The 26534-nt window shown below is 38.2% G+C and overlaps 2 protein-coding genes across 2 annotated transcripts; both read left to right on the top strand.

Annotated features, from left to right (window-relative positions):
- The first annotated feature begins 5522 nt into the window (after positions 1-5522).
- Positions 5523-5947, top strand: LOC139031116 (keratin-associated protein 19-3-like). Its single transcript, XM_070455244.1, has one exon. The coding sequence runs from the start codon at positions 5523-5525 to the stop codon at positions 5769-5771; it is 249 nt and encodes an 82-aa protein (XP_070311345.1). The 3' UTR covers positions 5772-5947.
- Positions 5948-12542: 6595 nt separating this feature from the next.
- LOC139031115 (keratin-associated protein 19-3-like) lies at positions 12543-12973 on the top strand. Its single transcript, XM_070455243.1, has one exon. The coding sequence runs from the start codon at positions 12543-12545 to the stop codon at positions 12777-12779; it is 237 nt and encodes a 78-aa protein (XP_070311344.1). The 3' UTR covers positions 12780-12973.
- The last annotated feature ends 13561 nt before the right edge of the window (positions 12974-26534 follow it).

Raw genomic sequence — 26534 nt, 5'->3', positions numbered from 1 at the left:
TATCTATTCTTGTCTCAGTAATTTCATCACTACATATTCAGTTCTGGAAATATTCAAGGCATTGGGATTTTAAGAAGCTCTGTTAAAAATATTATATAATTTTTCTATTTTTTATTTAATTAAAAAATACAGTGTATTGGTTTCTTCATAATTTTTAAAACATATAAATCTTTTTTTTTGAAAAAAATATAAAACCTTAATGAATAAGTAATATATTATAAAAAAATATTTGCTAATTACCTGACAGGGGCTGGGGCACCGGGAATAAAGATAACTTAAAAGCATAAGTATTATGCCAGAACTAGAGACCCAAATAGAGGGATAAAATATTAACTGGAAAAAAAGATAAGAACAAACAATTTAGATTGTCAAAGCATGTAGTGAGAATGACTGCAGAATGAGAGATTTAAAGAGAGATTGAATAAGAGCAATATATGGATTATGAAGAAGATTAGAGAAGAGAAGAAAAATGGTAACTGTAAAGTATAGAATAAAGATTATCTGCATTTTGTTCTTCCCTCTTAGGGTCTGAGATTTAATCCTTTTGGACTGTGAGTCAAGTATGATTCTCAGCTGGCGCTTTGCTGTTCATAAAGACCTCATCTCCTTCATTTCTATTTGCTCCAGTGACGTCCAGCACGGACCTCTTCTCACTCAGGATCTCCATGCTCCCCTGCACCATGTCCCAGTTGGTTTCTTCAGCTCATATGTCCACAGCTTCTGGCATTCCAACTGTCTCACCTGAAAGATGGATTCCACTTCTCTCACAGCTTCTGGCAGAATTGACAGTTGAAAACAAACAAACAAAACAAAACAAAAGCAAACTAAAATTGAAACTAGTGTCTGCCCTCAGAGACCTCAATCCCAACCCATCAATCAGTCTAAAGCCTCTTTCTCATGTAAGGATTATTATTACTTTTTTTTCCCCAAACCCTTGGGTCCAGGGCTGACATTCAATAGATGCCAGTGAGGGAAGTGTTAGTTGCTTAGTCCTGTCCAACTCTTTGTGATCCCATGGACTGTAGCCCGCCAGGCTTCTCTGTCCATGGAATTCTCTAGGCAAGAATACTGCAGTGGATTGCCATGCCCTTCTCCAGAGGAGCATCCTGACCCATGGATCGAATCAGGGTCTCCTGCAATGCAGGCAGATACTTTGCCATCTGGGCCACCAGAGACACAGAGAAGATCAAATCAGTCAATTGTAAAGGAAATCGATCCTGAATATTCACTGGAAAGACTGATGCTGAAGCTCAAGCTCCAATACTTTGGCTGCCTGATGCCCGGAGCCTACTCACTGGAAAAGACACTGATGTTGGGAAAGATTGAAGGCAAGAGGAGAAGGGGACAGCAGAGGATGAGAGGGTTGGAAAGCATCATCGACTCCATGGGCATGAGTTTGAGCAAGCTCTGGGAGAAGGCGAAAGACAGGGAAGTCTGGTGTGCTGCTGTCCATGGGGTCGCAAAGAGTTGGACACGACTGGGAGACTAAACAACAAGCACAACAGTGAGGGAGCTGCTCTGCTAAGTCAGAAACCCAATCCAGAAGGAGGTCATCTACAAAAGGTTTAGTACCCGCTGGTGCATGACGGGTGGGGGCGAGGCCACTTTTCCACCATGCTTGTTTCTCAGGATGAAGGGCTTTCCACCCCGGGTCCTAGTCTCCACTCAAGAAGGGCCGGGCCATGCCACAGAGGCCAGACTGCAGGGATTGCCTCATCAGTGGGGGATTGGCTATCTGAGGCCACCCAAGACTCCTGCAGCACTGCCATCTCCTTCTGCCTGGTAGTAGTCCTATTATTATTTATTACTTTCGGTGACTCCACTGGAATGCAAAACTGCTGTGTCCACACATCACCAGAACCTATAAGATCCCTAATTTTCTTTTCAGTCATTCACTCAGTAAACTCATTTCAAGGGTTTTCTCCAGGTCCAGTATTTTTTTAAAGTGTTCATCTATTCATGTATTTATTTGTTTAATTTTTTGGTTCAGTGGGTCTTTGCTGCTGCATGTGGGTTTTTCTAGTTGCTGCCAGCAGGGTCTACTCTTCATCGCAGTGCACAGGCTTCTCATTGCAGGGGATTCTCCTGTTGCAGTTCCCGGGCTCTAGGCACCACAAGCTTCGGTAATTGCAGTGATTGGGCTCGCTAGTTGCTCCTCACAAGGCTTAGTTGCTCTGTGGCATGTGGAATCTTCCCACACCAGGGATTTAACTGGTGTTCCTTGTATTGCAAGGCAGAGTCTTAACCACTGGATCACCAGACCCAACGTGTTCATCAGAATTACAAATAGTCCCTTTCTCTTCTTTGCGTGTCCACTGTCACAAGGCTACAAGGTACTAAAAGTTTTCAGATTTTCACAGACCACAGACTTAGTCACCAGCGTCTTGGCAACCAATCAGACACTCAGAAGGAAATCCTCTGAGCTCTGGTGTATTTCTGTCCCTGAAGCTTTCAGTTCTTTGCCTGGTCTTAGCTTTCTGCCACTTCTGCAGAGCTACTGCACCTGCTGGGTTGAGACTGATGATCAGTTCTTCTCACAGATTCTCTTGTGAAGTCTGCTTTCCTGTCTTAATTTCTCATGTCTGTGCCCAGTTCAGTAGGGCTCCGTTGTTTCTCCTCAGCACCCTGCTAGTTCCTCAGGAAGAGGGACTCTGACAGCGTAATTGCACTGATGGATGGTGAACACTTGGATTTCATGGGCACATTCTCCATTTGCTTCCAAATTGTGAAACTAGGAATGTTAGGTAGAATGGGTCTTAAAAGATGGATCAGGAGCTGTTTCTCACTTCCCACATGTTAGGATTTGCAGTTTTCACTATTTGTGTTCAAGGTTATCTGTTAGTGGATTTTGATGCTCTGGGTATTGCTGATTCTAACACAGAATCAGAGTGATTGGTGGTAGGTCAATCTTTCCCAAACAGTGGATAAGTGTGGTCTGTAAAATTTTCAATATCTATCTTATGGTAAATAGTATGCCTGGGTTGACAAAAAAGGATAACACTTTGTTTGCTGTTAATATCTTAAAGTTGTTGTCAGTTGCATTATTTTCACATGTAACACAGGGTGAAAAGTTAGGAAGATACATTATGTGCACCATTGGTGTTCAGTCACTTAGTCATCTCTGACTCTTTGCGGCCCTATGGACCACAACATGCCAGGCTTCTCTGTTCTTCACTATCTTCCTGGAGTGGTTCAAACTCATGTCCATTGAGTCAGTGATGCCATTCAACAATCTCCTCCTGTCTTCAATCTCTCCCAGGATCTGGGTCTTTTTATGAGACAGTTCTTTGCATCACCAAAAATATTGGAGCTTCAGCTTCAACATCAGTCCTTCCAGTGAATATTCAGGGTTAGTTTCCTCTAGGAGTGACTGATTTGATCTTCTTGCTGACCAAGGGGCTCTCAAGAGTCTTCCTCAGCATCACCATTCAAAAGCATCAGTTCTTCAGTGCTCAGCCTTCTTTATGGTCCAACTCTCACATCCATACATGACTACTGGAAAAACCATAGCATTGACTAGACAGACCATAGTAGGCAAAGTGATTTCTCTGCTTTTTAATATGCTGTCTAGGATTGTCACAGCTTTTCTTCCATGGAACAAGCGTCTTTTAATTTTGTGGCTGCAGTCACTGTCCTCAGTGATTTTGAGGCCCAAGAAAATAAAGTCTACCAGTGTTTACATTTTTTCCTCATCTATTTGCCTTGAAGTGATGGGACCTGATGCCATGATCTTAGTTCTTTGAATACTGAGTTTTAAGCCAGCTTTTTTTTTTATATGTACATACTAAATGTTAATGTTATTCTAAAACAGGAAGCACTGTTTGTAACAAAGGAGAGTGTGGCACAAGATGCAGAGGTTAATGTTGCCCAGGATACTGCACAATTCAGAAGAGAGCTGACCCTTCAGAGAAAATACATCCTGCCCTTACAAGAGTAAATCCAAAGTAATTAACAAAACGGCAATAATAACATGCAAATTGACAATTACTTTAAATGTAAATGAATTAAGTGCTCCAAGCAAAAAACATAGACTGGCTGAATGGATACGAAACAAATTCCCATATATGCTGTTGACAAGAGAGCCATTTCAGGGACACATACAAATTGAAAGTGAAAGGATGGCAAAAGATATTTCATGCAAATGGATATCAAAAGAATGCTGGAGTAGCGGTACTCATGTCAGACATTAAAATAGAAACTGTCACAAGAGACCAAGAAGGTCACTGTATAACAATGACTGGATAAATCCAAGAAGATATTGCAATCGTAAATTTAAAGGCACTCAAGATAGGAGCACCTCAGTATATATGGCAAATGATAATAGCCATAAAAAGAAATCAAGTCAGTAAGACAATAATAATGCGGAATTTTAAAACCCTACTTTTGTCAATGCAGAGATTTTTCAGACAGAAAATCTTACCTCAGGAAATAGGAAAAATCTCAAATAAACAAACTAAATTTATCCTTTAAGCAACTAGAGAAAGAACAAAAAAAACCCCCACAGTTATGTTAAGGAAAGAAATTCTAAACAATCAGAGCAGAAATAAATAAAATAGAAGTGAATAAAACAATAGCAAAGATCAATGAAACTAAAAGCTTTATAGTATCTAGTATTACATTTAGATCTTTGCTCCATTTTGTGTCTGTTTTTTGTATACTGTACTATAGAATTATACTTATTTCATTCTTCAGGAAGAATGAAATTTTTTTCAGTACCACTTATGAAAAAGATTGTTTTTCTCAAAGAAATCATCTACATTTTTAGATATTTTGGGTATTGTTTATTTTGGGAAAGTGCATAACGATGTAAAGATAATATTTTTTCATAGTTTTCAGACTGATTATAAAAAGTGAGCTTGTTCCATTAGATGGTCCCTCAGTTCCTGAAATAAATTTTATTATGTTGATAAACCAAAGATGTTTTGCAAGCTGTTCAATAAAATCAAAACAGTTTTCCTGTGTGTGTGTATATATATGTGTACATATTATATATAATTTATATATGTATATACAAATGGGAAGTGAATTTGATATTTATTTAAAGTATTTTATAATTAAAAAAAATTAATTTTGATCATGGTATGTAAATCTAGGTGGAATTAATACACGACAATCCAAAGAATGCCATGAAAATAAAAAGAATGTTCAACGAGGAAACACTGTCAAGTATGAATGATGCAGTGTGCTTAGTAATGGAGAATTCTATTCAGAGAATTTTTATTTTCTGACTTTGAAAGCAGATTTTTTTTCTCTCATTAAAGAAAAATGTAATGAGTTCAAGGGCCTTTAAACCAGGCAGTTATGCAATCTCAACAATTTAATGAGTGTGGGCCTCTCCTCGTGTCAGCAAACAGATTAACAATTTGCCTCAGGTAAATGCCCAACTTGAAATGATACAAAGGAATGGTCACATGCTTAACCACGTGTTCTGACCAAGGTATATAAGCGTCCCTCTGCACGATCTGACATCCACACTCAGGACCTGGTCTTGAACAGCAAACCGGACTCACCCCCCTGACACCATGTGCCATTCCAGCAACTACTACGGAGGCCTGGGCTGCGGCTGCGGAGGCTTCGGCGGCCTGGGCTTCGGCCGTGGCTGTGGATGCGGCAGCTTCCGCAGGCTGAGCTTTGGCTCTGGCTTTGGAGGCTACGGATGTGGCTCTGGTTTCGGAAGCTACGGATGTGGCTCTGGTTTCGGAAGCTTTGGCTCTGGCTGCTGTCACCGCCCACTGTTCTTTAGAAGATGTGGTTTCTCCAGCTTCTACTAAACTCTGGCTATAGTAACCCAACATCTGCTACCATGAGTGGATTCGACATAATGTTATTCAGTCGATGAATTGAAATTGGCCTAGGCCTATATAGCATGAAAAACTGAAGAATTTGAGAAAATGTATTATTTAGAAGCATGTCTCCTGGCATTTGTTAGCTTGGACACTAACAGATGACTTATGTTGATGACCAATAAATGATCTAATTGGAAATAAAAAATATGGCTCTTTGTGGTTCATTTAACTCAGCTATGTGTACATACCTATTTGAAATTTTGCTGTTAGTCAATTATAAATATAAGGATTATTTCCATTAATTTTGTATGAAAATAAGTCATCTTAGATATAGCTATTTATAACTGGTAGTCATCCATATTATTAAAACTATATCAGAGCATGCTTGCATTTCACAATACTTAAAATCCATATTTTTAAAGTTTTGAAGAAAGTAAGCTCTGTTTCCCTGTGACTGTTTGAATTATATGTTATCTTCCTTTCTTCACAATCTTCTACTTTCATCTAGTTCGTTATGTATATAACGTAAGACTGACTTAAATGATCTAAAAGTCATTAACTACACAATAAAAGCATGAACTTTGGTCATTCAACTCACTCATCTCACCCTCTTATGGGAACACAGTCCTTCATCTGTATCATCATTACTACACTGAAGTATTTATAATCCAGTAAGAATTCATTGGAAAAGACCCCAATGCTGGGAAAGATTGAGGGCAGGAGGAGAAGGGGGTGACAGAGATGAAATGGTTGGGTGGCATCACCAACTCAAAGGACAAGAGTTTGAGCAAACTCTGGTAGATAGTGAAGGACAAGGAAGCCTGGTGTGCTGCAGCTCATGGAGTTGCACAGATCAGACACACCTTTGCGACTGAACAACAAGAAGGACAATAAATGCACAGAACAATTATCAAGGAGTAAAACATTGTTAATCTTCAACTGACCAAAATTACCATTTGATAATACTTAAAAATTATATATAGGGGAATTTCAGTAAAATATTTTCACTTCAAAAATGATCATTTTATTGCAAAATAAGAAATGAGAAATAAACTAGGTAAAATACCAGATTTTCTCAATTATTTCCCTAAAACTGAACGATATCTTCAGATAATGCTATAAATCAAGTAATATTTGGTATAAACTGGCAAATATAATTTTTAAAAGGGCTTCCTGAATAGCTAGCTCGGTGGTAATGAATTGCCTGCTAATGCAGGAGACAGAGGTATGTTTCCTGGGTCTGGAAGTTCCCCTAGAGGAGGGTCTGGCAACCCACTCCAGTATTCTTGCCAGAAAAATCCCATGAACAGAGGAGCCTGTCAGGCTATGGTCTATGGGTACCAAAAGAGTTGAACAGATGGCTGATTCATGTCAATGTATGGCAAAAACCACTACAATAAAAAAAAAAAAGCATTGAACAGGAGTGAAGTGACTGAGTAAGCATGCATGCAATCAGGTAATAGTTTCAAGTTTAGGAACATGCTCTATACGGCTAAAAACAGAGTCATCAATGTCATTAAATAGAGAAGTGTTGTGTGTGACATTTCTAAAAAGAAATACATTATCATGTTTTATTACATTCTACTTTACAATTCAATTAGTTTTGTCTAAGGAACACATTTTGAGTTCATGGCAGAAATGCCCTTTGTTGTTGCTGTTTAGTCACTAATTTGGGCTCCCCTATTTGTGTCCAAATGTTTAGTGACCCCATGAACTGTAGCCTGCCAAGCTCAACTGTCCATGAGATTTTCCATACAATAATCCTGTAGTGAATTGCCATTTCCTTCATCAGGGGATCTTCCCAACCCAGGGATCAAACCTGTGTCTTCTTCATTGTCAGGTGGATTCTTTACCACTGAGCCACCAGAAATGCCCTTCCAAGTAAAAGCTACAATTTGGCCAATGGAAGAATATATTTTCATCATTTAGCATGTCAAAACAGGATCTGAGCTTCACAATCAACTCACTGTATTCTTGTAGGCAGTTCCTAAAAAGATTAGCAAAGAATTGCCCAAGTCTTAGAGTCCACTGAATTAATCACAAAGGTCACTCTGCAAAGGATTCTCAAAAGAAATATACATTTCTCAGTTTTCAAAGATAATTAATATCCAAAGGACATTACTATTGTTCTGTTGTTTTACCCAGAATAAAATATATAAAAAATATCTGATTCATATATTTCATAGCATTCATTCACATTTTTTGTTTTTCATTATGTATTTACATATTACTATTTTCTTTGAAAATACAAAATAAATTCATGCTATATTTCATCTTTTAGCTTTTTAAAAAATTGTAAAATTTATTATTTTTTATATCATATGAACATAGCTATTTCATTGGCAATAAGAACATAATGTAGCCCTTATCACACTCAGTCTAGCAAATTTGCTTAATCATTTATGAGATGCTTAAACTTAGATTTCTTTGTCATTATTTGACTTCAAAATTACTCACTGAGGAAAAAAAAAAGTCTTTGACAACTACTTTCATTTTCAGAATAAAAAATTAAGATGGAATAAAGTTTGCTAAAAGAGAAAGGAGGATTTAACAGTAGGATTGATTATATTTTGAGTTAAATATTCCTATAAAGCTGAAAGCCATTTGAGTTAATAATTCTTCTTAGGTAATTATTACAAGTTGTGGCCTGCAGAATTTATTATTCTATTAATTTGACAAGTTTTTGGTTTGGAAAAACAGTAAATAAATCAGGTTGGTAAAATGTATTATCAAAAACATCATTAAGACACTAACTGAAAAAGATATTTGAGTGGAGTTTTCCAGTGGCCTAGTGGTTAAGATTCTGGGCTTTCATTGCCAGGTATCAGGCTCAATTCCTTGTCAGGGAACTGAGATGCCACAAGCCCTGTGGTCTTACAAAGCAAAGAAAAAAAGAAAGAAAGAAAAAAGAAAATATATCTGCAACCCCATATACATTATTTGGTGCTCCCCTGGGAGCTCAGCTGGTGAAGAATCCTCCTGCAATGCAGGACAACCCAGTTCAATTCCTTGACCAGGAAGATCCTCTGGAGAAGGGATAGGCTACCCACTCCAGTATTCTTGGGCTTTCCTGGTGGTTCAGACAGTGAAGAATCCAACTGCAATGCTGGACTGCAGATGTGGATTTGATCCTTGAAGATCCCCTGGAAGAGGACACGGCAACCCACTCCAGTATTCTTTCCTGGAGAATTCCCATGGACAGAGGAGCCTGGCAGTCCTACAGTCCATGGGGTCACAAAGACTTGGACACAACTGAGTGACTAAGTGTGGCACAGCACATATATTATTTATGGCTTCCCAGCTGGTGCTATGGTAAAGAACCCACCTGCCAATGCAGGAGGCATAAGGGACTTGGGTTCAGTCGCTGGGTTGGGAAGTTCCCCAGAGGAGGGCATGGCAATTCACCGCAGTGTTCTTGCCTGGAGAATGCCATGGATGGAGGAGCCTGGTGAGCTATGGTCCATAGTGTCGCAAACAGTCAGACATGACTGTACTCAGACTGTACCCAGACATGATCAGTACCCAGACTGATCATGGGTACATCATTAAGAACAGTCCAGGTACAAAATTAACTTAAGAGACAACTAATGGAAAAATCAACAAGGAAAATGTGTTATGTTTAAAATGAAGTATTATTCAGCCATAAAAAGAAAGATATTTTTCTACTGGCAACAACATAGACAGACTTTGAAAGTATTATGCTAATTGAAAAAAGACCAAAAAAAGACAAATATTGTATGATCTCACTTTTATGTAGGATTAAAAAAACAAAAATTTGAACTCACAGATATAACATATTGGTGGTTTCTAGAGACAGGTGCAGAGGCTTGGGCAAAATGGGTGAAAGTGCTCAAAAGTTACAAACTTCAAGTTATAAAATATATATCATGGGCATCTGAGGTACAGCATAGGGGATATGGTTAGTAACACCATATTGTACATTTGGGAACTATTAAGAGAGGAAAACTTCATAGTAAACTTCATAGTTTTTATCACAGGGAAAAATTGCAACAGTGTGGTGTGTATTTAACTAGACTTATTAAGGTGATCAGATGGATCAGATTGGCTAGTTTTCTGTGATTATGGCTTCAGTGTGTCTGCCCTCTGATGCCCTCTCACAACACCTACCGTCTTACTTAGGTTTCTCTTACCTTGGACATGGGTTATCTTTTCACGGCTGCTCCAGCAAAGCGCAGCCACCCTTCCGTAACTTGGAAGAGGTCACCCCTCCGGACCTTGAATGTTGAGTAGCTCCTCTCGGCCCTCCTGCGCCTGCGCAGCCACCGCTCCTTGGACCTGGGGTTGCTCCTCTCTGTCGCAGCCCCTGATCTCGGGCATGGGGTAGCTCCTTTCGGCCTAAAATTAGAGATAGCAAGGGAACATTTCTTGCAAAGATGGGCTCGATAAAGGACAGAAATGGTAGGGACTTAACAGAAGCAGAAGATATTAAGAAGAGGTGGCAAGAATATACAGAACAATACGAAACAGATCTTCATGACCCAGATAATCATGATGGTGTGATCACTCACCTAGAGCCAGACATCCTGGAATGTGAAGTCAAGTGGGCCTTAGGAAGCATCACTACAAACAAAGCTAGTGGAGGTGATGGAATTCCAGTTGAGCTATTTCAAATCCTGAGAGATGATGCTGTGAAAGTGCTGCACTCAATATGCCAGCAAATTTGGAAAACTCAGCAGTGGTCAGAGGACTGGAAAAGGTCAGTTTTCATTCCAATCCCTAAGAAAGGCAATGCCAAAGAGTGCTCAAACTACCGCACAATTGCACTCATCTCACACACTAGCAAAGTAATGCTCAAAATTCTCCAAGCCAGGCTTCAGCACGAAGAATTGATGCTTTTGAACTGTGGGGTTGGAGAAGACTCTTGAGAGTCCCTTGGACTTCAAGGAGATCCAACCAGTCCATCCTAAAGGAGATCAGTCCTGGGTGTTCATTGGAAGGACTGATGCTGAGGCTGAAACTTCAGTACTTTGGTCACCTCATGAGAAGAGTTGACTCATTGGAAAAGACCCTGATGCTGGGAAGGATTGGGGGCAGGAGGAGAAGGGGATGAGATGGCTGGATGGCTGGATGGCATCACTGACTCGATGGGCATGAGTTTGAGTAAACTCCGGGAGTTGGTGGTGGACAGGGAGGCCTGGAGTGCTGCGATTTATGGGGTCACAAAGAGTTGGACACGACTGAGTGACTGAACTGAACTGAAGGTTATCAATTCGCAATGTATACAAATATTGAATCATTACACCGTATACCTGAAACCAATACAATAATACTTGTCAATTATATCTCAATGAAAATGTCATTTATAAACCTCAAGACAAATCAAAACAAAGCACCAGTAACAAAAGAAAACAAAATACTCCATAACATGATTAAGTAATGGAACGTGAACATGTTGTTAGAGACTCAAGTCCAAGATATTTTCACATTCAGAGGAACTTGAACATAGGTTGGATTTACCATCTTCACGGAGTGAACCAAGAAAAAGCAGAAGACTGGCCAACTGCATCAAAGACCTGTTCCTGTCTCAGTCATTTCATCAGTACATTCATTTTTGGCAATATTCAGGACATCAGGATTTTAAGAAGATCTGTTAGAAATGTTATATAATTTTTAAAAGCATATAAATCTTTTTTTATTATATCTAAAGCCTTAATAAGTAAGCAGTTTATTATTTTAAAAAAATGCTGATTGCCTGAGAGAAAATAAAGGGCTCAGACAGTCGGAACTGTTAGAGAAATTTTAAAGGCAAAAATAATATGATCAAACTAGAAATGAATAGAGGGATAAAATATTGATTGGGAAAGAATATAAAAGCAAAAATCTAGGTGGTGCAAGCATGTATTGGGAATAACTGTGGAATGAGATTTAAAGAAGGGCTGAATAAGAGAGTAACATATGGATAATGAAGAAGTTCACATAAGAGAAGAAAAACGGTAACTGTAAAGCATGCAGACAAAATCACTTGCATTTTGAGCTATCTGGGTATTGTCCAATTTGTAAACATGGACAGCAATGTAAAGAGAATATTTTTTCATGGTTTTCAAACATATTATGCAAGTGAATTCGTTCCTTTTCACAGTCTGTCAGTTCCTGAAATAAATTTTATTATATTGATAAACCAAAAAAAATGTTTTTTAAGTTGTTATATAAAATCAAATAGTATTGTTTTGTGTGTCTATATGTCATATATATGCATATTATATAATTTCTCTATGTACATAATGTATAAATGGAAATAAATTTGAGATTTCTTTAAAGAATTTTATAGATTTAAAAAATTTAATCTTGATCAGTGTATCTAAATCTAGGTGGAATTAATACACAACAATCCAAAGAATGCTATAATGAGAAATGAGATAATATTCAATAGGAAAATACTGCCCAATATGAATGATGCAACATGCTTAGTAATGAATTCTATTCAGGGAATTTTTATTTTGTGACTTTGAAGATATTTTCTTCTCTCATTAAAAAAGAATGTAGTGAGTTCAAGAACATTTTGACCAGGCAGTTATGCAATCTCAAACAATTTAATGAGTGTGTGCCTCTCCTTGTGTCAGCAAACAGATTAGTAATTGGCCTCAAGTAAATGCATAATTTGGAATGATGCAAAGAAGTGGCCTCCTGTATCACCACGTGTTGTGTCCAGGGTATATAAGCATCCCTCTACAGGAGCTGACATCCACACTCAGGTTCTCACTTTGAACAGCAAACCGGACTCACCCCCCTGACACCATGTGCCATTGCAGGAACTACTACGGAGGCCTGGGCTACGGCTGTGGAGGCTTCGGCGGCCTGGGCTTTGGCGGCCTGGGCTTCGGCCATGGCTGTGGATGCGGCGGCTTCCGCAGGCTGCGCTTTGGCTCTGGCTTTGGAGGCTACGGATGTGGCTCTGGTTTCGGAAGCTTTGGCTCTGGCTGCTGTCACCGCCCACTGTTCTTTAGAAGATGTGGTTTCTCCAGCTTCTACTAAACTCTGACTATAGTAACCCAACATCTGCTACCATGAGTGGATTTGACATAATGTTATTCAATCGATGAATCAAGATAACCTTAGCCCTATATAGCATGAAAAACTCAAGAATTTCAGAGAATTTATTATTTATTAGCTTGTCTGTCACATGTCTCCCGTCATTTGTTTGCTTGGACACTATCAGATGATTTATGTTGGTGACCAATAAATGTTCTAATTGGAAATAAAAAATATGGCTCTTTGCAGTTCATTTAACTCAGTTATATGTACATACCTATATGTTATTTTGCTCTTTGACAGTTATAAACACAAGGATTAAATCTTTTAATTTTTTTATAAAAGCAAATCATGTTAGATGTACCCATTTATATTTGCTAGTCATCCATACTTAATTAAAATTGTAGCCAGAGCAAACTTGCCTGTCACAAATCTTAAAATCCATATTTCTAAATTTTCAGGGAAAGTAAGTTCTATTTCTCTGTGAATCTTTTAATTATACTTTATAATGTCTTCTTTTGTTCATAATCTTCTGCTTTCATCTACTTTCTTATACATGCAAAATAACACTGACTTAAATGACCTAAAAGTCTTTAACAATCTGTATAATAAAAATGTGAAATTTGGTCATTCAGCTCACTCATCTCACTTACCCTCCTATGGGAACACAGTCTTTCATTTGCATAGTCATTGCTACACTGAAATATTGCAATTCATTAAGAACAATAAATGCACAGAAATATTTCCAAGGAGCAAAATATTGTTTATCTTCTACTGAACAAGATTATCACTAAATGATTGTTTAAAAATTATATAAGGATGAATTTCAGTAAAACATTCTCCCTTCAAAAATAATATTTTATTTAACTAAAAGAATTGAGGAACAGAAGTAGAATACTAGAGTTTCTAAACTGTTTTCATAAAACTGCATGATATCTTCAGAAAATGATATAAACCAAATAATATTTGGCATAAATTGGGCAAATATAATTTTAAAAAGAGCTTCCTTCATAGTTCAGTGGTAGAGAAACCACCTGCCAATGCAGGAGCCCTGGGTTCAATCACTGGGACAGGAAGATCCCCTGAAGAAGGAAATGGCAACCCACTCCAGTGTTCTTACCTGGGAAATCCCATGGATAGAGTTAGCTGATTACAGTCCATGAGGTCACAAGAGTCAGACAGAACTTAGTGATTAAACAACAGTAATTTTATAAAACAACAAAAAGTGAAATCATAGAGACCTGAATGCAAAGTTACAACTCTACAATGCTGCCCCATAATCTTGTCGGCAAGGTTGTCATGCTTGTTCAGCTGCCAAGTCTTGTCCAACTTTTTGGGACACCATGGACTGCAGCACACCAGGCTTCCCTGCCCTTCACCCTTTACCGGAGCTTGCTCAAACTCATATCCATTGAGTCAGTGATGCCATTCAACCATCTTGTCCTTTGTTGAACATTTCTCCTCCTGCCTTCAATCTTTCCCACTATCAGGATCTTTTCCAGTGCGTCAGGTCTTCACTGCAGATGGCCAAAGTATTGGAGCTTCAGCTTCAGCATCAGTTCTTCCAATGAATATTCAGGATTGATTTCCTTCAGGATTAACGGTTTGATCCCCTTGCAGTCCAAGGGACTCTCAAGAGTCTTCTCCAACACCACAGTTCAAAAACATCAATTCCTCTGTGCTCAGCCTTTCCTTATAGTCCAATTTCCACATCTGTACATGACTATTGGAAAAACCATGAGTTTTATTATACAGACCTTTGTCAACAAAGTGATATCTCTGTTTTTTTAATATGCTATTTTTCATAGTTAGGTTTGTCATAGCTTTTCTTCCAAGGAGTAAGTGCCTTTTTATTTCATGGTTGCAGTCACCATCACAGTGATTTTGGAGATCAAGAAAATACAATCTGGCATTGTTTCCACTTTTTCCCCATTTGTTTCCTGTGAAGGGATGGGACTAGATGCCATGATCTTAGTGTTTTGAACATAGAGTTTTAAGTCAGCTTTTTCACTCTCTTCTTTTACCCTCATCAAGAGGCTCTTTAGTTCCTCTTCACTTGCCATTTGTGTGCTATTATCTGCATATTTTTGGTTATTGACATTTCTCTAGCAATCTTGATTCCAGCTTGTGAGTCATCCAGTTTGACATTTCACATGATATACTCTGCATATAAGTTAAATAAGCAGGGTGACAACATACAGCTTGATGTACTCTGTTTCCAATTTTTAACCAGTCCGTTTTTCCAGGTCCAGTTCTAACTATTGTTTCTTGACTTGTATACAAGTTTCTCAGGAGGCAGGTAAGGTGGTCTGGTATTCCCATCTCCTTAAGAATTTTCCACAGGTTGTTGTGATCCACACAGTCAAAGGCTTTAGCATAGTCAATCAGGCAGATGTTTTTCAGGAATTCCTTGCTTTTTCTATGATCCAAAGGATGTTGGCAATTTGATCTCTGGTTCCTTTGTCTTTCCTAAATCCAGCTTGTATATCTGGAAGTTTTTGGTTCATATACTGTTGAAGCCTATGTTGAAGGATTTACAGCATGATTTTGCAGACAAGGTATCTTGGAACAAATGATTTTCCCTTGAAAATCAGTGACAAAATTACGGACAGAACTCTGCTGCCCTGATTTCCATGATGACTATACAATGTTCACTTTCCAAATATTTTCTCCCTGAAAGTTCTAAGATAGAGCATTTAAAAAGTTTTGGTGATAGTTATTAGAGCTGAATTATGACAACTCATTTTATGGATTGATCTCATAAATCAATATCTGTGTTTCTTTAACATTTGCACTGTTCTCAAACAGAGAATTGTACTGACCAATTTTTAGTTTATCTGATTTTGAATGTAACTAAACAATAAGCAATTGTTAAAATTCAAGTCTAAATAAAAACAAACCAAAACACTGCAAATCAAAAATTTACCATCTTTTCTTTCAGGCAGCATTATCTAGGGGTTGTATGTAGCACCATAGTGGGCTCAGCAGGAGAAATAAAGGCAAGTTACTCTGTTGAAGAATAAGACAATATATTAATAATTTAGTGCAGAAGAGAAGACTTTCTATTCCCTTTTCATTTGGATAATATCTCTGGGGACAGTATACATGAGGATGATCAGCAGTAATCAATACAATTATTATTATTGCTGACATTCTTAGTGTAATCAATATTATCATAATTCTGGGCTCAGATTTCATTGATCTATCTCTGAGATGAAAGTAAATGTTTTGAATTTATAACAAAAGACTTCTAGGAAAAATGTGAGAACATTTTTCACTCTTTCACCCATAAACATGAATAGAAACTTGGGTCATGATTTAAAAATTAAAACAAATATAATCTCAATCTGCTTTTGATCAACTGATTAGACAGGAAAATAATAACTCACCAGAGAAATTTCCAACATGACTTTTTTTCTTGTGCTTGTGGGGAAAAAAAAAAATTGTTCCATAATTTTCTAACTATTTTTGCTTTCTTTTTTTCTTTTAAATTGCTAATGAGCATTTATAAAATATGCATACCATTGTTATTTGTTTTCTTTTTTAAAAACACAATTAGCATTTATTGTTATTGAAAAATTTTAGTTATATCCCATATTTTTTCCACGTATAAAGTAGAGACAGCCTAACACTTAAAAAAAAAAAAAATCTCTTAATCCTGGTCATATGCTCTGACTAAATCACACAAGAAGAGTGTGATATCTTTAATGTTATGTAATTTATTCATATTTCTAAATGATTCATTAAAAATAAAAATTTAATAATTTTCAATCAACTGATTATCTGAATACAGAATAAAAATGGGATAAAGTTAGGTTAGAGTAGCAGATTAAATATTAAGTAAAGATTAAGTAAGAGATTAAAGTATGACATTGGAGTAATGCCATTTTGTAGCCAGAAAGCCTGTTGGAACTCACATCAACCTTCAAATATTTCCTAGGATAGCCAAGAAATTATTCAGGCTATGATACACATGTTCCTCAATTTAACATCACAGTCATATAAATTCTTTAGACAATACTGTTGCTCTGTTTTATTTAGATAGTAAGATAATGTCAGAGAACAAACCTGACAAAAATACATTATCCAAATGTTGCTTATAAATCTCAGCAAAAGCTTAGCAATACGGTTATAGTCCCGTAAAACATGTTTCTTGAGCTTCAAAAAACTTTCTCAAGTTTCAAGGTATGGGCATATTTACTTAGGGCTTTTTCAGGTATGGGACCAGCTTTGGTAGCAACCTCACTGGGCTAACCTGAGAAACTCTGTGAATACCTGGTAAAAATTTTCCAAGAAGTATATCCTTATTCTTTGTCCATTTTTCCATCTGTGCCATGTATTTAGATAATTTAAGTATTCCGGGTTGTACAAGTCCTTACAAAATTTCAGAGGATTTTTCAAGTTGAAAAATATTTTGAACAAGCAACATTATCAACATCCTTGAAAGGTCTTAGGAAAGTCTAGTTAGAAATTTCCTGAAAACAAAAAGTTGGCATGTATGTGTGTTGCTCAGTCATGGCCTACTCTTTGTGACCCCCATGGACTGTAGCCTGCCAGAATCCTCTGTCCATGGAACTTTCCAGAGCGTAAGTAGAGGAGAAATCTCTTGATTAAATATAAGATCTTAATTTTGAAGAAAGTATAATACTGTTAGTTTATCCCTGGTATGCTAGTAAATAAAGATTGAATAATTTAGGATACAGGATAACTGTTAAGAATAATTTCTTGAAACATGGTTGCCAAAGTGTAAAATTTCTTATCTCCACTGAAAAGGGTTTTAGAAACATAAAATCATAATCACATCTCTTAACAATTCAAATTGGTCACAGGGAATCTATTGATTAAAGTCAATACAAAAACTCTTTAATCAATGAAAAAGTCTCCATTAATATGAAAGGACTTTTTAGTAAATATTTTATCTTTTGTGTGTACAGAATAAAAATTCATTATACCTGGTCAATTTTCCAAGTCTGAATACTTTTTTTAAATCTATTTAGCAAATATAATTTCTGGTCTCCAACTGAGAGGAGCCAGACCCTTTGTTCTGGTATTTCTATCTACGTAACATTCCCAGACTGAGCCAGTCATGAAAACAATTTTCAGTTTGTCTGCTCTCCTCATTCATTGATTTATCTTTAATTCTGTCATCTAAATCCTCCTAAAAGAGATTTCATCTTCTTCATCACTAACTTCTTCTTTATTTGGCATGTTTTCATCAATTCATCACAATATTCTCTATTAAGAGTATTCTCAAATCAACTTTCACTCCATTCCCATCTTAAGATGCCATTCTCCTACATTCCTCTTATTGGTTAGAAACCCAAAGTTTGACATCACTGTTTGGGTTATAATGTCAATGTTGATTAACTCTTGAGAATATATTTTACTTTGAGTCTCATTTTTGTTATCTGAAAATTGAAGATTATTTCATTGTTTTCTTTGTAATATTGTGAGTATTAAATGAGCTAATGCTTGTAAAGTACAAAGAATGGCCAGACAGAGTAAACAATATTTGTTAACTGTAACTATTACTTTAACAATTTTATTAGTGCATATCTTTTTCCTCATTTAATTCAATAAAGTACCCTCACCCTCTAACGCCTAGCATATAAAAACTAAAATCTGTGCTCAACTATATTCTTTTCACATGCTTTATTTTTCTCATAATAGCCATTATTTTATAAGGTGATGTTTGCTTATCTTTTTCTGCTGCTCCTTCATTGAACTCCTTCATTGAAATCTGTATTTACTCACCTTCAATACAGCTACATTGAAATTCATTACAGACTCATTAGAGAAATATCTTACTTTCCTTTTCATTCGTTGCTATAATACTAGATGCTTATTAAGGCAGTAATACGAGATGATTCTTAAACTTGATATGGTCTTATTATAAGTTGAGTTTCCTTTATGCTATATTTTTATGCTAAAATGATAGCTGAAATAATTTGTTAAAAAGGTTTAAACAGCCCTTATAAAACAATGCATTGCTTCATAGGTAGACAGTGCATGCACAATGTGAGTACAATAATTTATTAGAACTTCCATTCCAGCAATCATTTGTACTATGAAGAGGCACAAACTCATTTTCTCGCCACCAGTTACTCCTTCTGTCCACCAGACTACTCTAAGAGTCTGTTCAGAGATCTTACGACAGCACTGTTTACTAGGCAAGGAAGAGGTTCAAAGAAAGATTGTCAAGTCTTCACATAACTTCAAATTGTCACTGTCTTCATCATGTACTTTTCTTTCAGAAGTAAAGATGTAAGGAGAAATAGGATATATCTGACATAGTTCTTGATCAAAAGAGATGGAAATCATTTGAAAACAAATGCATTTACTGAGAATATGGGTTACTCAAAGAAAAGTTTGTAAGCTGGGAGATTAGTTTAACAACTTGTCCAGGATCCAGGGATGTAGACATGGTTGGAATAACAACCATGTCAATGCTGCGGCAATGGCAGCCCACTCCAGTACTCTTGTCTGGAAAATCCCATGGACGGAGGAGCCTGGTAGGCTGCAGTCCATGGGGTCTCTGGGAGTTGGACATGACTGAGCGACTTCACTTTCACTTTTCACTTTCATGCATTGGAGAAGGAAATGGCAACCCACTCCAGTGTTCTTGCCTGGAGAATCCCAGGGATGGGGGAGCCTGGTTGGCTGCTGTCTAAGGGTCGCACAGAGTCGGACACGACTGAATTGACTTAGCAGCAGCAACAGCAATGCTGCAGCAATAGTATTACAATACCGCTTTATCCATTACTGTTGGGCTGACATGGTTGGCCAACCCTTCGGTACTTATAATTGTGAGACACTGTCAGCAAGAACTGCCAGGAAATTTAGGGGAAAAACAAAACAAAAGGTTTATTACTTACAGGACCTGGAAATTATACAACATACCCGGGATCATATAGCAAGGTCAAGGGAAAGGGAGTGCATATATCTAGGGTTCTGCTTTTAGTGGGACTGAGGGTAAGGGTTACTTGGTTTTAGCCTTTTTTGGAGAAGTTAGTATGTAAGAGTGTAGATTCAAGTGCAAGAAGAGAAAAAACAAGTGGCTCCAATGGCCCGTCACTGAAATCAACCAAGAGCACCAAAACAAAATTGCCTCGACTCTTTATCTAATCATGTGGCTGGCACTGTGTTTGTTCCAGATAGCCTCTTTGAAGTGGATGTCTCTTTGAAGTGGCTGCCTGGGTGATCAAAGCTTAAGTCAGGCCATTGGTTTATAAAAAGAAAAAAGCAAAACAAAACAACTGTCACGCGTTTACAATATGCTGTGAGAGTATTTTGAAGACATAGTTAACATTCCCAATTAGTCCACCTCAAATAAAAGAGATTACCTGCATAATATGGGTGGAATTAAGCCAATTAATTGGAAGCCTTAAATGCAAAATTTAAGATTTCCCAAAGAAAGAATCCATTAAGACTGTAGCACCAAACCTTGCCTGAATTTACAGCCTGCCAACCTTTACTTCCATTTTGGATTTACCAGCCCCCACAGTCATGTGAATCAATTCCTTAAAATAAACACATGTAAACATACACATATACACACTGTATTTACATCATCTATGTCTATATATACTATTGCTTCTCTTAATAATTCTTCCAGTTTTCTATGAGGGTTTCCCAGGAGGCGCTAGTGGTAAAGAACCTGCCTGCCAATGCAGGAGACGTAAGAGATGTGGGTTCATACTCTGGGCGGAGGGCATGGCAACTCGTTATGGAGTCCAAGCTTGTTCTGCTCACTGCAAGATAAGCCAGTGAACCTGAGGTGAAGTGTTGGGACTAGGAAGGGACTTTATCCAGGAGCTGGCTGACTGAGAAGATGGCAGGCTAGCATCTCAAAATAATCATCTTTTAGGGACCTGGATGTTAGATCTTTTATGGATCAGAGATGGGGGGAGGTGAGGAAACAAAGAAAAAAGACCATTTAATTCCTGCAAATATCTCCTAGAATGGCAAGCCTCAGATAGGGGATGTGTTAGTCTAACTTCTTACAGTCATTTCATGGGTAGTGTTAAATGCAACATCTCCGGTCGTATCAACAAACAAAGATGTCACATTTATCTATGATTCTGGCCTCCCCAAATGAGGAGGCCCCAGGTACTGAGCCATTTGCCACACAAAGAATTCAAGAATGTCACAGTCCTTCACAGAGGTAGGGTCAGGTTTACTCCCTGAGGCAGGCCATTATGTATGCCTACAAATTGGCAAGATAAGGGTTAAAGTCACTGAAGCAGATCCAAAATAAATTCAAAATTAACCCTTCCTGGTTACACCCCTACTCCAGTATTCTTGCCTGGAGAGTCTCACAGACAGAAGGGCTTGTCGGGTTGCAGTCCATAGGGTCGCAATGAGTTGGTATATACTATTGCTTTTCTTAACAATTCTTCCAGTTTTCTATAGGTGATGAAAATTTCCCTAAACCAAGTCAAATCACCACTTAGCCCTTGGGGTTATGGCATGAGATCAATGGTTAGAACTGTTCATTTACTTCCCAGGTCTTGAGAGGAGGGCAGACTGTACATTATTCCCCACCTGTCCCTGAAGCACTAGACACAAAAATGTTGGGGGAATAAAGAAAAGAAGAGAAGAAGAAAACAAAGAGATAAATCTGGAACAAGAGATAAGGTGACAAGAGAGCAGAATTCTGGAGTGATGCAGCGAAAACCGAAAACCGTGGAACCTAAGAATGAAAACATTCCCTGCCATGTCAGTAAACAAAGGATTTGCAGCTGCCAAGAGGGAGCTCAGGATGGAGACAATGGGCTGCCCACTGCCAAGCCCTCGGGTACTGTAGCCATTCTCAATGGTGCTCGATGGGACTCGGGCTGGGAAAGAATAGGAAACCGGCCCTGGATAACTAAGGAGCAGATGCAGTCTTCCCCTACATAGAGAAATGCTCAATTTATTAGCTTGAGATGTCTAGATTTTCTTTAACTAGCAGTAATCTTTTGATGTTCTGACTGCCTGGTCTTTGTTGCAAAACCTCCTGTATATCCTCTCTCCCTTACTGCTTCAGAGCAATCTCTCAGGGCTGTCTGAGAGGTTGCCTCCCTCGATTGAAGCCTCCAGAATGTCCTCCAAATAAAACATAGTTCTCAACTTTAAGATTGTGCATTTTTTTTTTTTTTTTCAGTTTGCAAACCCAGGAGACAGCACATAGTGAGGGAGATTCTAAGAACAGATGTGACAGGGATGAGAGAAGTGACCAAAAGGAAATGGAAGAGAAGTCACCAAGATCAATCACCTTTACAAAAATTATGCCCTAAGCTCTCCCTCGTTCTAAGTGTGTTGGAGAAACACCATCCTGGGAGTGTCTATCTTCTGTCCCTTCTGGATGGTTCTCTTAATCAGCAGTTCGGGCAAGTGAAAAAAAAAAGGCGCTTGAGTCTTTTACCTAAGTTCAACCTGTGCAGTTAGTAGCTGTGGAGCCTTTGGGCATGTTACCGATTAAGTGCTCTGAGCCCTTAGTGCAACGGGAGTAAAAGCAATATTCACCTCACGGGGTGATTTTATGGAATGAATGGATACGTGTAAAGTTTATGAACATGATAATATGAAGAGACCCTGTTTTTACTATTATTATTATCAAACTGTGAGATATGTCTTTTCCAGGGACTCCGTTGAAGTGGTTTTAACACTTTAATAGAGCCTGGTTTTGAATAATGGTGGACGTGACATTTACATAAAATATCTGCTTACAGAGGATGTCAGAAGCAGTCATATCTAATTAGTGAACCAAAACAATCTTTCGAAATACAGTCGGGGTATTACCTCATGTCATAGAGTCAGTTTATGGGAATCTAACCAGGGTCACATAAAAGCCAAAGCTTTGAGAATGGAAAAATTACCTCTAATGGGCCCAACGTTGATTAAAGGGATACTAACTTAAAGCGTGTTAACATGTGGCGATCTCGGAGAGGCAGCAGTGAGCCGGACCTTGAAGTGAGATCTTAGTTCCCTGCAAAGGAACTGGACCTGGGTAGCCTGGATAAAAACTAGGAATCCTAGCCACCGTCCACCAGGGGCTAGGGGCTAGAAACAAAATTCCCCTGGCCTTTGCCACTATTGAACAATGCATTTCTCAAGGATGCAAAACTGTCAGATCAGGTACAAAGTTTATTATTAGAGACACAGCACAAATGGGAGATCACACAGAGAAGCAACTTGCTTGTTTAAGACAGAGGCAAGGCAGAGACACCCACGTGGAGAGAAAGGGTTTGGCCGTTCCTCTTAAGGAGGAGTAACTCAGTAAAGAAGCAGCTAAATCATTTATATAGGACAGTTCTTCAGGGCGTTTATTTGCTTTTGGCCAAATATATGTTTTCTTTCCCATGCTTGACCTGCCCTAGGATACTCACCACCATGCAGGCGCAGTTTTTTCCCAAACTGGATTCCAGCCCAGAGGCCCATGGGAGGGCCTTGTCATCATCAACTACGGAGTGGCGCCCCTCGTTTCTGACTCCCGAGGAGGCTTCCTGCACTTGGAGGAAGTGTCTCCCTTGCCCCAAGGAGAGGAAATATGTGACCGCTTGATCTTTTGCTCAAACAGGGTTCAGTCCTCTTTGTCTCTGCCTTGTGCTGTGTGTGTGTGTGTGTGTGTGTGTGTGTGTCTGTGTTGCTCAGTCAGGTGCGATTCTTTGCAACCTCACTAACTGTAGCTCAGGCTCCTCTGTCCATGGGGTTCTCCAGGCAAGAATATTGGAGTGAGTTACCATTCTTTTCTCCAGGGGATCCTCCCATCTCAGGGATTAAACCTGGGTCTCCTGCATTGCAGGCAGATTCTTCACCATCCCAGCCACCAGGGAAACATCTTAAAGTGTCCACAGAAAACTAAGAAACAGGAAAAGCCTGGCTGTTTATCTGGTTAATTTACCCTGATTCTGTTGCTAGTTCAAAGTGTAAACAGGAGGCTGATTGCAAATGCCTAACTTGCAGCCCACCTACCTCCTGTCTCAGAGAAAATGAAAACAGGAGGAGAGTAAGTGTGGGACTGAAGCCCATCTATCTCCTGCCTCAGGGGGAGTCCCTCCCTTGCTGGAATCCAGGGAATATTAAAGGGACTGGGAATGCCATTTGAGATGTAAAGACTGCAGGCTTTCCCAGTCCCACTTCTAAGGATTTGCACTCCCTGTGCTGAGAGGAAAATTGAAGCTCAAGTAATTGGGCTTTTACTCCTTGTCTGGATCCATCCCTGTTATAGAGTGAGCTGTGGTGATTGGCAAAATCCAGGCCTCCCCAGAAGCTTTGCAGTGGGTATTGTGACCTTGGTGGTTTCAATCACCACTCTCATTTTGACTGTGGAGATGAGAACTTTGGCAGACAAATTATTCTGGCTTCTGTCAGGTCATGGAAAGTTCAGGTTCCCAGTAATCAATTCAACACACATTAACAAGATGATAACATTTTGGATTTATTGATGTAAGATTATCTTTGGGCTATCACATTTGTAGATCAGAATTTTTAAAGTATGACTTTTTCCCTCAAACAATTTCAGCAAGTAATGAGTATTTAACTGCTGTAGACTAAACTTCAACTTTAATACCTTGCAAATCACATTGCAATCTTTCAAGCTGCTTAATTTCTACCTCAGATATATCAAGTTTCTATAGGATTAAAGAAATTAACTCATAAGGTACTCACTACTAAGAAGTGTGGTGATGTTATGCAAAGGACATTATTCTGGTAAATTATGTCTTGAGAGGGTTATTTTCAGTTATGTTCCTTCTAATGAGGGCTTTTTGTTGCTATGAGCAGTCTTTTATTTATTCAGTTTTTATTCTGAGTGGTAGGAAGCATAGAAGCACATAACATTCAAAACCAAAAAAAAAAAAAAAAAGAAGCAAATGTATAGTTAGTATTAGGAGCAGCATGAGATGCTGGTGAAAAACGAAATCAATAGCAATTAAAACCAGTCAAACCAAGCAAACCATCAAAAGTCAATTTCACAACATGTAGAATAATATTCAGTCATTTATTTTTATTTTTATTTTCAAAGATATGGAGTGACAGATATCAAAGCCCTCAGCGTGTCATAGCTCTCAGATCTTGGACAGACCGTGTTATAGCTCTCAGGTCTCGAATGGACCGTGTTATAGCTCTTGGACAAATCAGTGTTACAGCTCCGTGTTACAGCTCTATTTTATTTAGATAATAGCAGGAAAATCCATCTTCGAGTCATGAGGGCATGTCGACCCAAAGCGAAGAGAAGAGCGCCCCAGTGCGCTGGAGAGAGAGAGAAAGAGGGCCAGAGTCCTTTAATTCCTCTTTTTATATGTTCCCCCCCACACACACACCCCCACCCGACCCCACACCCCTGGCCTGTGCTATGCAAAGTGGGCTTGGCCAGGAGTGCGAAGTCCTCACTCCGGTCCTCAGACCTTTCTTTGACCTTCCTCTCTTCTATTTTTGCGGGCTTTTCCCTTCCTTGTCTTTTAGCCACCGCCATTTCAGACTCCTTTTCGCTATTCTAACTACCTAACATTTTGATGTATTAAATATTCAGGCTCTGTTGTTGTTGTTCAGTTACCCAGTCATGTCTGACTTTGCAATTCAGGCTCTGAGTAAAAATAAAATCTATTTACATAACAGAAGACATAAGAATAAATGGCCACCTGATCACAATAAAGATTTAATAGCAAAGAACATCAGGATTATGGCATCTTATACAATCTACTTCACCCACTGATTGCATTAATCCTTCAGCTGAGAAACTCAGTTTTGCCTACAGCTCCTTTAACCTCAGGGTTGTGTTTGTGCAGTAACCTTTTAACATTTGCTTCACATTGATCCCAGTTTTCAATTTATATCTTTCACAGTGACTCTGTCAGTCATACTTTATCTGTTTGCATTTTCAGTTTGTATATAGTTGCTATTACCTTAAAAAAAAGTAATGATTCCTGAATATCCTTCTTCTTTGGTGTTGACTGGGCCTTCTAAATGAGCGATGATATCTTATTTTTAGTAATAATCTATGTTGTTCTTATAGACACCTTATTATGAAGACTAGGTAGACACAAGGGTTTTTCAAAACCAATTTAAGTGATGTAGCTGTTGTATTTTTTTGTTTGTTTAACTCTTAACAGAATTATATATTTTATTTACTTTTAGAGACACCAATAAATAGTCTATAGTGACTTTGGGTATGTTAGTCACTCAGTTGTGTCTAACTCATTGCAACCCCATAGACTGTAGCCCGCTAGGTTCCTCTGTCCATGGAATTCTCCAGGCAAGAATACTTAGTGAGAAGTCGTTCTCTTCTGCAGGGGATCTTCCCCATCCAGGGATTGAATCTGGGTTCCTGCATTGCAGGCAGATTCTTTACCATCTGTGCCACCAGGGAAACCATTGTGATTATATCTGCAGAGTTCATATTTTTCACCTTTAATCCAGAATAGCATAGTTTAAGCTTCATATGTCATGCTCACATGTTTTATATTCCTTTCGTAATTCACTGACCTCACTTTCAACATCTGTAAAATAAGAATGTTGTACTCATCTTATAACCAAGATATTTTAATATTCTATGATCCTGTTTTTACCATTACTAGTTACTAAGTGTTCTTTTTGCATGCTAAATTTTTATTTTGAAAATAAAACCAAATATCCTTAATATATAAGTTTATCTATATACTGTCTTTTGATTTAAGACAGATGGCTAAGAATTCTTATTACAACTAAAAATTATTACAGATATATGTGCTTTTATATGTTTTTTATTTTATATTAACAGAATTTCATGGAATGTCG

Source organism: Odocoileus virginianus, chromosome 25 (genome assembly GCF_023699985.2).
Source record: "Odocoileus virginianus isolate 20LAN1187 ecotype Illinois chromosome 25, Ovbor_1.2, whole genome shotgun sequence".
Taxonomy (NCBI): domain Eukaryota; kingdom Metazoa; phylum Chordata; class Mammalia; order Artiodactyla; family Cervidae; genus Odocoileus; species Odocoileus virginianus.
Note: the sequence above shows the minus strand (reverse complement) of the source record. Positions and strands in the feature narration are given on the sequence as shown.

Bases quoted from the DNA above. Each gene is read 5' to 3' on its own strand.
- LOC139031116 (XM_070455244.1), top strand. From the start codon at position 5,523: ATGTGCCATTCCAGCAACTACTACGGAGGCCTGGGCTGCGGCTGCGGA.
- LOC139031115 (XM_070455243.1), top strand. From the start codon at position 12,543: ATGTGCCATTGCAGGAACTACTACGGAGGCCTGGGCTACGGCTGTGGA.